Genomic DNA, 16,503 nt, shown 5'->3' with positions numbered 1-16,503 from the left:
CACCCGCGTCCTCCTCTTTTAGGCCCATCCTCCTCATATCTTTCAGGACCTGGTCCCACCATCTAGTTTTTGGCCTTCCAGCTGGTCTCCTTCCTATAGGATTATTCCTCAGTACACTGTTTGTCAGATGATAGCCATTACTTTCAAAAATGAATAAACATTGAAAACACGTGATAAAACAATAATTATTTTCAACAATGAATATACATTGAAAACACGTGATAATAGCCATTACTTTCAACAATGGATACTTTCTAAGAAGAAGAATAAAGATAATTTATATTTCAAAAATTTTGATTTCAGTTTTGTTAATTCTTGAATATGTTTGTTGTGAACGCAGGAGTACGTTGAGAGGATCGACGCGAGCCTCGGCCTGTGCGCGGACAGCGTTGCCAGCTACCAGGTGGGGGAGGTGGTGCGGGGGGGACCCGGGAGCGGCAGTCAACCGCCTCCCGAGCTGCTGCCCTGTGGCTACCTGGTGGGCGCCGCCTCCGCCTCCATATCCATCTGCCTGAAGGGCACCCCCAGCATGGATGCGCTCACATTCACCACACTCATACCAAAGCCCATAGTACAAAGGTAATATTATCCCTTCATCGTTTCTATTAATTTGTGAAACAAGTAAGTCTAGTTACACACATATTGATTCTGGACGTACGATTTTTAACGAACTTATAATGCAAATCAAATAATTTATTTGCCATGCAATAAATACATGTTCAAAACATAATAAAAGAAAATACATAATTTTATAATCAAAAGTATAAAATGAAAATTAAGCATAAATAATACCAAAATCATAATTATTAGATACTTTTCATGTGTAATTTGGCATCACCAGCAAAAGGAATTAAGCCTTGCCCGCTGGTGAGAGTTGCAATCAGTTAGTTATGCTTAGTTAGTATGCTATCAGTTAGTAATTTCTATAAGGTTAAACATAACTTGGCAAACAGATGATGTGTTTGTCAAATTCCGTTTAAATCTGATGGCTTTCATATGAATGGCAAAAACTCGAACGTCCAATAATCGATTTGTTTGTAACTAGCTTGATATAGTATAGTTCATTGAAAATCTTCATGAATGCACCAAATTACAAATGATTGTTGACCGAGCGAAGTGAGGTCTAAGATTCAAGTCGACGGTTTGGCATTTCTCTTAATGTTTAAATGTTTAAATGTTTATATGTTTATACGTTGCGCATTTACGGCGAAATGCGGTAATAGATCTCCATGAAATTTGACAGGTATGTTCCTTTTTTAATTGCGCGTCGACGTATATACAAGGTTTTGGAAATTTTGCATCTCAAGGATATATAAAAGGAAAAAGGAGCCTCCTTCATACGCCAATATTAGAGTAAAAATCAGACTATAGAATTATTCATCATAAATCAGCTGACAAGTGATTACACAGATGTGTGGAGACGCCAGTCTATTGCTGTATTTCCATAAGGTCTATAGTTTCAATCAGGTACTTGTAGATGAGAATACTGCGTGAGGTCTACTGTTCACAGAACTACTAGTTATGTATATTTTAAAGATGATGGTTTCTTGATCCATTCCAAACTGTGATGTATTAACACACTTTTTGTCATTTAAACACCGACATGCAGTCATTTATTTGATGTGATAAACTGTTTGTTCATTTACAGACTGTACCATTGAAACATTTTCAACCTTTCCATACAGTAACAGTTGAAAATAAGTTCATGAAACTTGAAGGACTTCACTGGTGAACATTCGAGTTTTATCAACTCATATCCAACCGTTATAAACAGTAATGTTGAATGTTTTGTAAATGGACCGTACAGTACTGTCTGTAATGAGGAAATCGTTTATAACATCAAATAAATGACTGCATGTCGGCGTTTGAATGAGAAAATAGGGAGTATATTTTACGCTATAAAGGTGAATCAATCCTCACAAATTCTCATAGTGCTTTAGGCCCACCGCAAAGTAGACCCACGTTAATCCACGAAAAGCAACCCACGCAGTGGGATGTTTTGTAAACCATTGCTATAGAATTATTCATAATCAATCAGCTGACAAGTGGATTATTCATTGCATGTATTACACAGATGTCTGGAAAAGCCTAGCAATGGTTTACAAAACATCCCACGGCGTGGGTTGCTTTTCGTGGATTAGCATGGGTCTACTTTGCGGCGGGCCTTGAACCTGTTGTCTGCATTAGAAATACAGTAGTCTCCATACAAAATATGTTGAGCTTTGGAAGAAATGGATTACTTGAAAAAATCGGGTTAAAGTGACAACTTGCCTCTTTGTTACTTAGATCTAGATCATACTAGGAGATTTTTCAAGCGTTTTCAGATGAGTGGGCAGGACAGAAATTGAATTAGGCTGATTGGATTGGCTCTCGGGTATCAAATAAATGTATCATAATAATCAATAATAATCAGTATCAATAATAATCAGCCAACCAGAGTGCTCCCTGCCCTGCTGACTCGTCTGAAAACGCCTCATATTGCCTCACCCTTACTCTGTTCTGTTACTTGTTACTAGCTATTGTGTATATCGTTGTTATCATAGCATTGTTATCAAGCTAGATATTTATTTATTTATTTATCCAACTTCCGACGTTAGAACACCAATTTTACAAAGAAAAATAAATATTTATTGGATGATTACAGCGATTGCCACGAAATAGTAACGAAACTATATATTTTGATAAAAGACTAAATTAATTGATTGGCTTCGTCTTGTGATTCCAGATATGTATCATTATTGTCGGAGCACCGACGTATTATTCTGTGCGGACCCAGTGGAACTGGCAAATCGTATCTAGCCAATAAGTTGGCCGAATTCCTTGTTCTAAGAGCGGGGAAGGACGCCACTGCCGAATCCATAGCTACATTCAAGTAAGTTGTCATTTTTAAAGATCTTTGTTTTTTCATTCTTTTTAATCCAACTCCACATTTATCATTACCCACCGTACTTACAGTTTTATAGTTAGCACCTATTAGCACTTATGAGACCTAGGGTTAGACTGAAGACTGCACAAATCCATTAAAATAAATAAATGTTTATTTCCCAAAAAAACTAAAACTACAACATCAATTTCACAAAATATTAGATAAATTACAATATTACATACAATAGTTAGTCACAACAAATTCTTTTAATGTGTCCTCTACTTGTTTAGTTTTTTCTGTGTGGAAATGGACCTACTCCACTATGGCGTACCATGTTCTAGAGTAGGTTTTGTTAGTTTTTTGTGCGTATTATTAATTAGTTAGTGTTTAGTTAATTAATTAATTAAAAGTCATAGGTATTAGCAGATTCTTCTCTGTAATAAATTACCAAGCAGTGTGAGAAAATTACCATCGAAAAAAATCAGTAGAGTTTTAGGAAACTGGCTGAAAACCAGTGTTCTACTCAACTGAAGAGTTTTTGCAATGCGAGGTATCTGGCATGGGTTTATGAGAAATTATTGCAATCTTGTTTTGGTACTGATATACAATGACATACCGTATTTCAACTACCCCTATTAGCCTATTTAAGTATAATGAATTTGTAAATCGTATGATATCCAAATGTAAACTGTTTCAACAACTATGTAACCTGTGACAGAGGTTGTATTATAATTATTTTATTATAAATTGTTTCATTGTTTGACGATGCTTATTGCTTTTGTGCAAAGTTTTACGGCAAATAAAATTGTTGATTATTGATTCTAGCTTTTATAGCAAATAATTTAATTCATCATATATCACGTTGGTGTGTCATTGTGATTTGGTAGCCTTGTATTACCAGGAATTCTGTTATTGCCTCCCTGTCTCCCTATCAAGAAATTAGGGTTTTAGCAAAATATCAGTTCTATCAAATGTCAATAATGCTACTGTATTAGTCCAGAATATTCAGTCAATAAAGGGCATTGCGTTTTCATGTAAAAATCAATAATTTTGAGTTTTACCACTTCCAAGAGAACATTTAGTGAATGTAGTGAAGTTTTAATCGATTAATGACAGTACAATGATTTGCATCTCCTACTTTGACTCTATTCTATCAATTTTTGAACCAAGTACTCTTTATACTGCAGTTTCTTCTATTAGAAACTATAATTTTGATTTCACAATTTCAAAGTGACATTTCAAAGTGTTCAAACTGTTTGAAATTTGGCTTTGAACCCGAGCAATGTACTTTTTTCAACTTTGAGCTCTCATAAAAAAATTTAAAACGTCAAGCACTGGATGAATCGTATTGAAAATGTCCCCCTCTTTTCAGCCATATCCTCAGAATTCGATTTTGAATGATAGTTCTCTATAGTGAGTTCCACGTTATAATGGCAGTGTTAGATTAGCAATGGTATTGCTATCCTTGTCTATCATTCAACAACGCGGATAGCGCTAACTCTTTCTCGCTTTGCTCTGTTGCCAGATCGTCTTTAAATAATGTAGAAATCCTATTGCGAGCAATATCTGTATATCTGTTTATATTTTTATATCTGGTCATTTATGTTCACGGATCTCGAAAACGGATCTAACGATTACATACGGAACATAGTAGGTTTATGATATAAAAATTAGATTGCACTAGGTCTCATCCTTGGGAAACCTCGTTGAACGACATTAAAAAGATAATTCATCCTTGGCTGAAACAGCTGAAACTTTTGTCGTCTGTGGATAGTAAAAAGTGAGCAAGTGATTCTGTGGAAAATCAAAATATCGCATCCCCGAAATTCATAAGCTGACGTAAAGCCAGCTGTAAATATAAACACGATCATTTTAGAGAATAAAATATTGTGCTCTGTTTATCAATAAATAAAAATAACGAGCGAAGCTCGGTGCCCCGATATTAATAATTAATTAACAAAATATTTCATCTTAATTATGAAAATTAATTTTGAAATTATTGAAAAATATAATTTCTTGCTTAATAAAATTTGATTATTTTAAACGAGAATAATCCGTTAATAATAATTACACCAATAATCCTGTATCAGCTACCGTCTATAGAAGGCATTGACAAGACTGAGGATCGGCAACGTTGTTCTCCTAGCTTTCTCCACTGCCATTATAACATGGACCTCACTATAGTTATGACGTTTTTCAAAAAAATAGAAAAATCTATATATCTCAAAAACTAAGTACGATATAAGAAAGCTCTACTGGACATGCTTTGTTGCAGATTTCATGTAGAATCTATGGTCTTCGACTGTTACACCTTCCTTGAGACACACTCTGTATAGTTTATTAATTAATTGTCTTTTTTCTTTAGGGCTATTTTTAAATATATATAATAATGGCATTATATAGCCGAAATATGTCGTGACAATATAATTTTAAAAAGGGTACTCAGATATATATTTTTATTTATTTATTAATGTATTGCGTGGTGTGATTTCAGTGTCGACCACAAGAGCAGCAAAGAGCTGCGCCAGTATTTGTCGAATGTGGCGGAACAGTGTGAGACGTCGGCGTCGGATCTGCCTCTGGTAATCATCCTCGACAACCTGCACAACGCCGCGTCGCTGGCTGACGTCTTCAACGGATTCCTCAGCTCCAAGTACGCCAAGTGTCCCTACATCATCGGAACCATGAATCAGGCCACCTGCTCTACCACCAACCTACAGCTTCATCATAATTTCAGGTAACAGCATTTTCTTGAAATATTGACTCAGAAAAATTCAATCTTGGCAGAAATTAATAGACTTATTTTTCAAATCGTTACAAAATAAATAAATGTATATTTCCCAAAAGAACTAAAACTACAACATCAATTACACAAAATATTAGATAAACTACAATTACATACAATAGTAAGTTACAAAAAAAATTTATAATGTGTCCTCTACTTGTTTAGTTTTTTCTGTGTGGAAATTGACCTACTCCACTATGGCGTACCATGTTCTAGAGTAGGTTTTGTTTGTTTTGTTTTTTTGCGTATTATTAATTTGTTTAGTAAGTCAATCGTTACAAAACATAAATTCATCCTCTTAGATAAGTCATTTATCAGTATTTTTGCTGCCAAATTAATACAATATCAATGAATTATACATTACGAGCGGTATGAATTAAAAGAAGATATCTCGTAATATCGCGTTTAAGTTCTCATAGGGTGTTTAAGTTTCAAATTTCACAGCCGATAGTCCTAGTAGTTCTTTTTCGTGACGCTGGTAGTCTCTCATACTGTGTCGTCCTTACAGTCTGACCCGGCCAAAACGGTAATAATCAACAATAATCGGCTTGAGTTAGCAAAAATCGGCTTGAAATTGTAATTGTAAAATATGACAAGGATCTGCCTTGGCAGTCACTGTGCATCTCTAGTGTCAATAAAGATTTTTATTTATTCAAATCCTAAATATTGAATTTAATACTGCATTCTGCATTACTGGAAAAATATTCGCCAGCTTGTTTTTTCTCATGTCCTATCCTTTCTTTTCTTATATTTATTCTTTATTGATTCATACAATAAGTTCATCATCAAAATGATAGGGAGAGAAGAAATTAGGTGACCTTGTGCTATTCCTCTCCCAAATTTGGATAAGGTTACACATAGTCCGAAATAGTCTTGATGTTGTTCACTTCACAAAATTTTCAGTCATTATTTTATTTATTTATTCACAATTATCACAAGAACGTCAAAATTTGAGTTTCACTCAAATGACAGGTGACATGTCAGTATAATCTCATATTAAATTATTCCTATAGCTATCCTATAACTAAATATTGTAGATAAGACTCATCTATTTACAAAGTAAAAAAATCTACACTCTAATTAAACCTATATATCAATGTGTACTAACGTATTACATATTAGTAGATTAGTCTAAATTGATAAAATCAATCAGAAAATTTGTCATTAATCGATAAAATTGAAATTCGGTAGCACTGTAAATATTATTCTCAATTCATATTTTCCTAACTGTTTTTTTTTTTAATAGTTGCACTGACTCTATGTTTCTTATTTCTGCTGGAAGTTTATTGAAATATCTCATCCCTGAATAAAAAGGAGTTCTCTCAAATGCTGTGCGGCGATGAATTGGGAAGGCAATTATGTTTCTATTACGAGTGTTGTATTCGTGGTTGTCATTACATAATTGAAACTTGTTATAATTCATTTTTACATTAACTAATAATTGATTTATATAATTAGCTGAAAGTTTTAGAAGCCCTAGTTGTTTAAAGTGTGCTCTACAAGAATCTCTAGCTCTTAATCCACAGATGATCCTTAAAATCATTTTCTGAATAATAAAAACCTTATAAGCATCTGCAGAGATCCCCCAAAACATAGTCCCATAGTTCAAATGAGAATACACATATGCATAATACATTGTTTTTACATATGCATATTATTTTTACAGAGTAGATTTTTAAATTTAACTGCTTCAAAACCAAACATAAAAGAAATATTTCACATTATTATTACTAATGTAGAAAATATTCACATATTGAAAAAATCATTCTGAAGGACCAAAAAAAACTTAATTCTAAAAGAACAGCTGGTATCTTCAGCGTTATCTTCAACTTCACCCCACAATCCTTATTTACAATATTCTTTTTCAAATCATCTTCACTTCGACTTTGGAATGGCAAACAATAATTGGTGCTTTTGACTCTGTCCAGGTGGGTGTTGTGCGCGAACCACATGGAGCCGGTGAAGGGCTTCTTGGGTCGCTACCTGCGCCGGCGGCTGACTGAGGCCGAGTGTCAGTCTGGCCAACGCAACAATGACCTCGCTCGCATCGTCGACTGGATCCCGCGAGTCTGGAACCACCTCAATCAGTTCCTAGAGGCCCACAGCTCATCCGATGTCACCATAGGTAACTTATTTATTCAAATCGATAACTTATTTATGTGCAATTGCACTTCAAAAAAATCGGGTGTGGCGCACTCACACATCTTTCCTTGCCGTTATGAAAATTTCCATTATAATTTAAAATCAATCAGCTGACGAGATCAATAGCTTATCTGCTATTTCTCTCCTGTGAATGGTTTAATGGAATCAATCAAGTTACCTGGAATACATTCTATAGTGTGGTCCACCTTATAATGGCAGTGGATATAGATAGAAGAATAGCGATGCCGATTCTCTGCATTAATTAATTATATTTCTACACTGCCAAAAACAAAATTGGCATCGTTTTGGACCTAGAAAAGGATAGTACCACCGGCTTTGTCGAATGATAGACAAGGATAGCAAAACCAAAGTTAATCAAATACTGTCATTATAACGTGAACCTCACTATAGGTACATTCGAATCAACAGTTGCCAATCTCATTAAGTTTGCATTCAAATAATCACATTTCCTCGAATTTCGAGCTTATTCTCGTACTTTCCAGGTACATTCGAATCAACAGTTGCCAATCTCATTAAGTTTGCATTCAAATAATCACATTTCCTCGAATTTCGAGCTTATTCTCGTACTTTCCAGGTACATTCGAATCAACAGTTGCCTATCTCATTAAGTTTGCATTTAAATAATCACATTTTCTCGAATATCGAGCTTATTTTCATACATTCTAGGTACATTCGAATTAACAGTTGCCTCTCTCATTCATAATCACATTTTCTCGAATTTCGAGCTTATTTTCAATTTTAGGTGAATGTTACTGGACATCAATTGTAGAGATTTTGATGCTCAATCTTTTCTACTTGAAATTTCTAGTTTAAATTGTATCTGAAGCCTTATAATTGGGAATCCAAAATCAAACTTTGCATAGATGGGTTTCCTGGACTTGAGGAGATTGCGTGTTACCAGCTAGTAAATAATATATTTATCAATGTATATAATAATTTTATAGATTGTCTATTTAATAATAATTTATTATTTTTAATTTTATTATCATATTTATTGATTAATTAGTGATTTGTTGTAGGTCCGCGCCTGTTTCTGTCGTGCCCGATGGACGTGGACGGGTCGCAGGTGTGGTTGACCGACCTGTGGAACTACTCGCTGGTGCCCTACCTGCTGGAGGCGGTGCGGGAGGGCCTGCAATTGTACGGCCGCCGCGCGCCCTGGGAGGACCCCACACAGTTCATCATCAACACCTACCCCTGGACCCAGGAGCCCGTGCATGGCGGCGCTGATTCACTCATCAGGTACTCATCCATAATATGCATCTACATCAAATATCCCATTCAGATCGCAGTGCTAGCTTTTGATGCTACAGATGAAGAAATGAGAGATTGCATGTGTTCAAATGTTAATTAATAATCACTCATAAGGTATGACCCCAATCCATATAATATATCTCCATCAAATATCTCATTCAGATCAGAAACGTTCTCGTTTTCTGATGATACAGATGATGAAAAAAATTAGAGATTGTTGGCTATTTGTTTGAATAAATATATAAAACTATAATATTAAAATAATGCTTTTAACCACCACGAAGAAAATAGCAGAAGCAGAAGTTTATCTGGTTGGTTGTCAGAATTTATGTTGATTTTTTAATAATTTTTTTTCATGCTTTAGATTTTCAAAAAGAATTGCTATTCTAGAGCCATTAAAGATGCTATACAAGATTATATTATTTTTATTCTAGTATTTTTCAGTTTTCAGTGTTGCTTTAGTGAAAAACTCTTATTTAATTTGGTTTTCAACTTTTCTAAATTCCCAGTTTATAAATATATTGGATTTAAAATTGGACAAAAGTCATGAAGTGTAACATAACCTATTTTTGGACAATTTATATCTAAATTTGGGAAAGGAACAGTTTTGGGCTTCAAACCTGTTGTTACTTTCCCAATCATTCATAGTTGAGAATGATATTCTATCTATCAATGCATGATTAAATGAATAAATATTAGAGGCCAGCTATTCTACGCCAAGGTTGATAAATAGAAGGAGATACATTTCAAGACTTATTGATCAACTATGTAAGTTTTGGCTATTATAATAATGCCGAGTGACCTAGCTGGATCAGGTCTCTTGTCAGAGCTCTCAGGTCGCTCCAGATAAATTTCAAGGCCTCTGACATGACTGCTTTTTAGGCTGCCGGGACCGACAACGTAACGTGTCCATCCGAAACACGGTAGTGACCCGACATAAATAATTTGCCCGGGCCGAAATTCGAACTCCGGCCTCTTGTTTATAAAGCCAACGTCTAAACCACTCGACTTCGGCCAATCAATTTATTACGAAACAATAACATTTTAAAATAATTATTATTAAACGAAAATCCCAATTAAATGCTGAAAGTCACCCCGAAGACTTCTGCTACTGCAAACAAATGCAATTTCCAATTTATCTCCATCTAAAAAAATTTATTGGCATTTTAAATATTATCTATAAATAGCTATTACTTCTAGAAGTAGATTTAAAGTTTTTCAACTTTCATAAATATAGGAAACAGCATGCTATATAGTCTGATCATACATAATAAGATTCTTAATTTACCGAGGATGGTTATAGGCCTATTTAGATTCTTCTAGATTTCAGAAGGTCAAGTTTCCAGTTTGTCAAGTTTTTAATTAGACCCTTGCGGAGCATGGGTTACCTGCTAGTAAGCTACATAATATCTATCAAATAATTTCCATTTCTTTAAAAAAAAAATGTATTTGTTATTCACAAAATTATTCTCAGGCAAATAAGAAAACACTAAAGATAATAATATACACTCAACTATTGAAACAGTTCAACTAATTTATGAATGTTTGTTTTTAGATTGAGACCCGAGGATGTGGGGTACGATTTGCAAGCAGTGGGAGGAGGGGTGACACCGGGAGCCGGGGGGGCCAGCAGTGTCAAGTCGATGAGCTCCACGCAAAGCGACAATGATGGAGATCCCTTGGTAACTATCTTCTTTTTTTTCAATTTGTACTTTTTTCTTTTATTCTTCAAGTCTTGAGATTCTTGCTTGATAATAATGATAAAGAAATGTCGGAATTGAACATTTTCAAATTAGAAGCTTTTAAAAATACTATTATAAAAAGTGTTAACCTTAATCCCGTACATTTTTTCAACATTATTAGCTTCAAATATCAGAAGGAATTGTTAAAAATTTACATTTCTGGATTTCATCGTTTCAACGACTAAATATTTGGCTAACTTTGTTGTAATTTAATTTATAGTAATTTTCCTTTAACAACCATCCCAGCACACTACCTACTACCTCCGTAAACAAAGCTATTTTCATATTTTCATTTTATTATTAGCAGTGTTTATTTTTCCTGCTATCTAAAATTGTGTTAATTATGTTTAAATTTTCTGTAATGTATATTTTTCAGATAGACTTTTTGTAAAAACTTTTCATTTCTTTCAATTTTGTATAAAATATTGCATTTTCAATTGTTTTACTTGTAGTAACAAGTTCTCTGTAAACAGCATTTTTCTTATAAAATTCTTATCATTGTACCGCGATGGCCGCAGATAACAATTGTTATTTATTTTATTTAGCAACTCTTACCTCTATATTATGAAATTTATATATAGAATGAATGTAAACTGGCATCGTCTATGAAAAATTGCTGCTAGTATAATTCTGAAACGATTATTGTATTTAACTGTTGTATTATTCAAAGGCAGAATAAAGTTCATTTTTATTTCATTTCATAGTATGTGTTAAGAGAGCAATTATGGGATATTATCCCATATTATTGTGCTCTCATATGTATCTCAAATAAATAGATAAACAATAGATATAGTGCATTCTGGGGACGTCAGCACAGGTAGGGCTCTTACACCGATAAAAATTTGTTGATTTCAACTGATCTATATCTAGTGCTTTTATTAGTTTAGGAGACCTACCTGTGCTGACGTCACCATCAATCACCTATCATGCACTATGACTTTATTTACGGAGGTAGTGCCCAGTAGCTATGCCCTCTTATTCTAATTGATCTATTGATCTCATTCTAATTATTCTAATTAATGAATTGATTTTTTCCCAGTTGAACATGTTGATGAGGCTACAAGAGGCTGCCAACTACTCAAATCCACATGGCAATGACTCGGATTCTAATCTAAATTCTGACAATATTCAAAACTCAGGGTCTGAATCTACAATATAATCGAGTATTCTAATCGATTTTAATAGAGTGTGTAAATGAGTTATATTTCATTGTAAAGAGAATTAATGTAGAAACAGATAGTTATGTGTAAAATAATCTGTATGATTTCAATTACTGGTTGTGTAATTAATATGTTTGTGCGGGTCTATTATAGTATGTGCTATGCAGTACTTTTTACCAAAGCTGTTCCTTACCAAATAATAGAACTGATTCGGTGGTTCCCCCATTTCTTTGCAATGGCAAATTTTTATGATGCAATACTGTTTTTAAGATGTTCTGGTTTAGAATTTTTTGTTTGTAATTGTAACCCATTGTTTGATGCTTAGACCAGTTATAGAATAGACACGCTGTAAAGTCTAGCCTCTGAAGCCAACATCTACTGCCAAATCCACCCATCTTGACGTCACAACCAAGCTAACAACAATGCATTGAATAACAACAATGTAAGTTAAACACCACAAACTCAAAAAAGTTTTCTATAGTGAGGTCCACGTTATGATGGCAGTGGATAAAGATAGAAGAATAGCGATGCCGATTCTCTGCATGAATTAGTTATATTTCTACACTGTGAAAAACATAATTGACATCGTTGTGGACCTAGAAAAGGATAGTACCACCGGCTTTGTCAAATGATAGCAAAACCAAAGTAGATCAAATACTGTCATTATAACGTGGACCTCACTATGTAATAATTTCTTTACGATGCGTGACGTCACTGTTGTGATGTCAAGATGGGTGGATTTGGCAGTAGATGTTGGCTTCATCGACTTTCAGTATGAAAATACAATGAGCCGTGTCTATTCTATAACTGGTCTAAGGTTTGATGCTAGAAGTTTTTTTTTAACAAATGAATCTTGATACATATTATCAAAGAAGAAAGTGAAATTGCTGAAGAAAATCGATCAAATGTTGTTTTTATTTTCATCGCTTGAAACTATAGCACGAATTTTTACTCTACGATTAAATTTTGCTTCCATCGCCTGAAACTATAGAAGCAATTGCAACTCTACTTTTATTCTTCCATTTTCACGTCTCTGTCATAAGTTAAAACATTAAAAAATGAATGAATTTTAACAACCTGACATTATATCTATAAATTTCTTGTTTAATTCAGTCACTGAGATCAATGTATTGTATTAATATTTTTAATAATTCAGCTTTTTTAAACAAATGTGTTGGTCATCTAACCTGTTTTACAGGGATTTATATAAAATCATTGTTGAATATTCACGTCATTCAACGTCGGAATCCAATCCAAAATTGGATCAATATTTTCATAATAACACTTTTGTTGTTTGGTCCACATCAATAATTGCCTTTCAAACTCGATATTATTTATTTTACTTCTGGTAATCTTAAATAGTATTTCGATTATTCAAATCTCAAATACTCCAGAATTAGTTTTCTTAATTTTTATTGGTTGTGTTTGAGCCAACTAGTCATATGCAAAAAACATCTTTGATTTTGTTCTTCGACAATTTCTGTTATGAATATCTTTTCCAGATAGTAATATTAATCATAGCTCTACTATTCCAAAATCAGTATCTATGTACGAGTAAAACCAGGTTACCAGTTTGTTTGAAAATATTAATATTCTATTCATTTTGTACTATCAGTAAGGTTATTGTGCTAATAAGAAATAATCAATAATTTATCAAGCAATCTTTAGTATTTTGTTGGTTTGATATTTAAATGAAAAAGACTAAAAAATTGTCAAAACCCACAGTTTTATTGATACTTAGAAAGACCAGTTTCGGTTATTACACCATTGTCAATCTCTGGTAAACTAAAGATTATTTAAAGATAAATTAAAGTGGATTTTTGACAATTTCTTAGTCTTTTTAATTTAATATGAATCACCACAATATCAACTTCTCAACTACAGAAAAAGGTTTGATATTTGACTAGACCTCTTTTTACTTTCCTTGTCCTAGTTACTTATGGATTATCCCCATTAACGTTTGTCTTTGATTTATATTTGCTTAAGCCGTAACGAAAATTTTATAACTCTGAGCTGAGCTCTTGAGAGATCATGTAATAATACTAATATTTTACTAACAATAAGTGTGAATAGGTTGTACTGGACACTTCTGGTATATTTTAGTAGTAGAATAAAAATATTTCAGCTGTTGAATGCGCTAAATTGCATCAATAGGAAAATATAAATTAATAAATGCAACACCACACAGGTTTTAAGTAAAGTAGTATTAGGAATGTGGAATCTGATAACTTTCCGATATAATTTCATGTGTCATTCATTGCATGTGTTGTTCTATTTCCTAATGCTGTATTCAATATTGTTTTACTTTCATTCTATAAAAATCTTATCAAAGAACAAACTTGTCAACAATGTCATTCATCATGTTTGCTCAACTTTCTCCCTATTTTGAATTCTTCATTCATTTGTATTTTTCATTAGAAGAATAAAATTAATTTTTGAGTTGATTAATTACCAATTATTTAATTGAATGATCAGTCAATTAAATGTTATTAAGTTGATCTTAATAATTACTTGTAATACAATTTTTCCCTCAATAACCTTGTGAAAAATTCTAAACCAAAAATATAGACTTGAACTGTAGGTTGTATTTACAATTACCGTATTTCATTTGTTCTATTATAGCCTAACCTGTGAAATATGAACCACTGTTTCAATATTCTTTATGTAAAAATATGTAATTAGCTTTCAAAACTTGTTCATATGCTTTATGCTACCATATTTTCCAAATGATGGCTATTTATACATTTTTATAAACTTTTTAAATGTAAAAATTCAATAGGGTGTAATCCATGCTGCCTCTACATTATATCTGAAGATCTATGTCTAAATACCAAATACCTATGTCTATTGCTAACAAAGCTTACTCAATTATGCTTCTGAAATATTCAAATTCTCATTTATTAGATATTTTATTGTGATCAGTTTCAATTTAAATATTTGTTCAATTTGAATGCTTAATCCGTATTTAGTCTTTTTGCTTACTTATGAAAGCAAAAATACTTTGGTAGTATGTAGTAATTTCATTCTCAGTTAATTCTTATCTCCTATGAGTTAATTCTTGTCTCCTATTATTCCACGATAAGTCATATTGATGTAATACCGTACGATAATGCAAGTTCAGATAAATATTCACATAAATTAACGTTCAAGGAGTATGAAAACCGATATTTTTGCCTATTCTCTTAATAAAAGTGCCTAAAATTGTTTCAAGTGCAGTTAGATAATTGAATCTAAAACTGAATAATCAGAGAATAATGAGAAATATGTTCAAACCAGAGTTTCAATTCATCATTTCGACTTACGATATGAATAATAATTTATCTATGAAATTAAAATTTATCATTAATATACTGTTGGTTTTAGCTGAGAATAAATAAATCACAACATTTAACTTTTTATCAACATTTTTGGAGAGAAATAGTACAGGCTCAGCCTAGTTTTTCCTTCAATGTCATAATTTTATTATGATTTTAGTATTTTGTACAATAAATAAATGATTGAAATGAAATCAAATTTTTTTCTCCATAAAATTTAAATTCTAATATTAACTGACTGTATAGTTTGAATTATAAACGTTTTTTGGAGTAACGTATCTTTCAAATACCAATATACTTGTAATAATCTCGTAAAATCCTCTAAATTGTTTACTTGTAAGGCTTTCATGAATATTAGTTTATCGTATTCAGTCTACACACAAATTCCAAATGCTTGTAGCTTTTATCTTACTGTAAAAATTTCATTTAATGAAATAATCGTTGAATTTCTTCAAAACTAAAACTCATCTTTTATACATAGAACTACTATCAATTGTTGTGGTTGATAAACTGAAATATAAACACTATTGAGTTATTTTAAGGATAAATTTGTCATAACTTTGTAAATAATGAATCACTACTTTTTTAATTATGTACATTATTGGGATTCTATTGTTATTAGTTCTCATTGCGTGTTTTCCTCCTTAATTTCAATTTTTTAAAAAATTCTATTCACTTCATCTACATTATAGCAGTGCCTATTTCCTAGTCAGCAGTGTATAAAGTGCTTATTACTGAATAAAATTTCTTACGTTTTTTTTTCTAAAATATATACATATTATATATTTTGAGAGTGTTCAGATAATATATACATATTATATGCTTTTAAGAAAGATGATAATTTTCTATCTACAGTGTACAAATCCAAATTGAGAAATTCTTTTCCTCAATGCCAAGCATATTTGCTTGCTTACAATTATAATGGTGTAAATGTGCTTACTGTTCAGTGTAGTTTCGAAATGAATATTGTTTGAATCATTTTATATATTCATAATTTTATATGAAAATATTGTATCAAAATCAGAGAAGAATATTCTATTGTGCTCCTTATAATGTTAAAAATACAGTTGTAATATTCGCAGTTACTCAGCCATGCCACAATTTGTTGACAATACAATAAAAATTAATGAATTTTGTCATAATTTCTCTTATTTCTTACCCACCTTGAAATTTTTCCTGCAATATCTTTGCAAGAAAAACTTCATCACCACCTTCTCTG

The 16,503-nt window shown here is 32.5% G+C and overlaps 1 protein-coding gene across 7 annotated transcripts in view; it reads left to right on the top strand.

The window, feature by feature from the left end:
* The window catches only part of LOC111045932 (protein sickie), a 512,310-nt gene extending 495,884 nt beyond the window's left edge, over nt 1-16,426 (top strand). For all 7 annotated transcript variants that reach the window (XM_039433162.1, XM_039433161.1, XM_039433165.1 and 4 more), the window contains 7 exons: nt 341-579; nt 2,726-2,872; nt 5,361-5,603; nt 7,580-7,776; nt 8,834-9,056; nt 10,624-10,750; nt 11,850-16,426. In XM_039433162.1, coding sequence (XP_039289096.1) covers nt 341-579; nt 2,726-2,872; nt 5,361-5,603; nt 7,580-7,776; nt 8,834-9,056; nt 10,624-10,750; nt 11,850-11,969 — 1,296 coding nt within the window. In that variant the 3' untranslated portion in view covers nt 11,970-16,426. The remainder of the gene's footprint in view (nt 1-340; nt 580-2,725; nt 2,873-5,360; nt 5,604-7,579; nt 7,777-8,833; nt 9,057-10,623; nt 10,751-11,849) is intronic.
* The last annotated feature ends 77 nt before the right edge of the window (nt 16,427-16,503 follow it).

Source organism: Nilaparvata lugens, chromosome 7 (genome assembly GCF_014356525.2).
Source record: "Nilaparvata lugens isolate BPH chromosome 7, ASM1435652v1, whole genome shotgun sequence".
NCBI lineage: Eukaryota > Metazoa > Arthropoda > Insecta > Hemiptera > Delphacidae > Nilaparvata > Nilaparvata lugens.
Note: the sequence above shows the minus strand (reverse complement) of the source record. Positions and strands in the feature narration are given on the sequence as shown.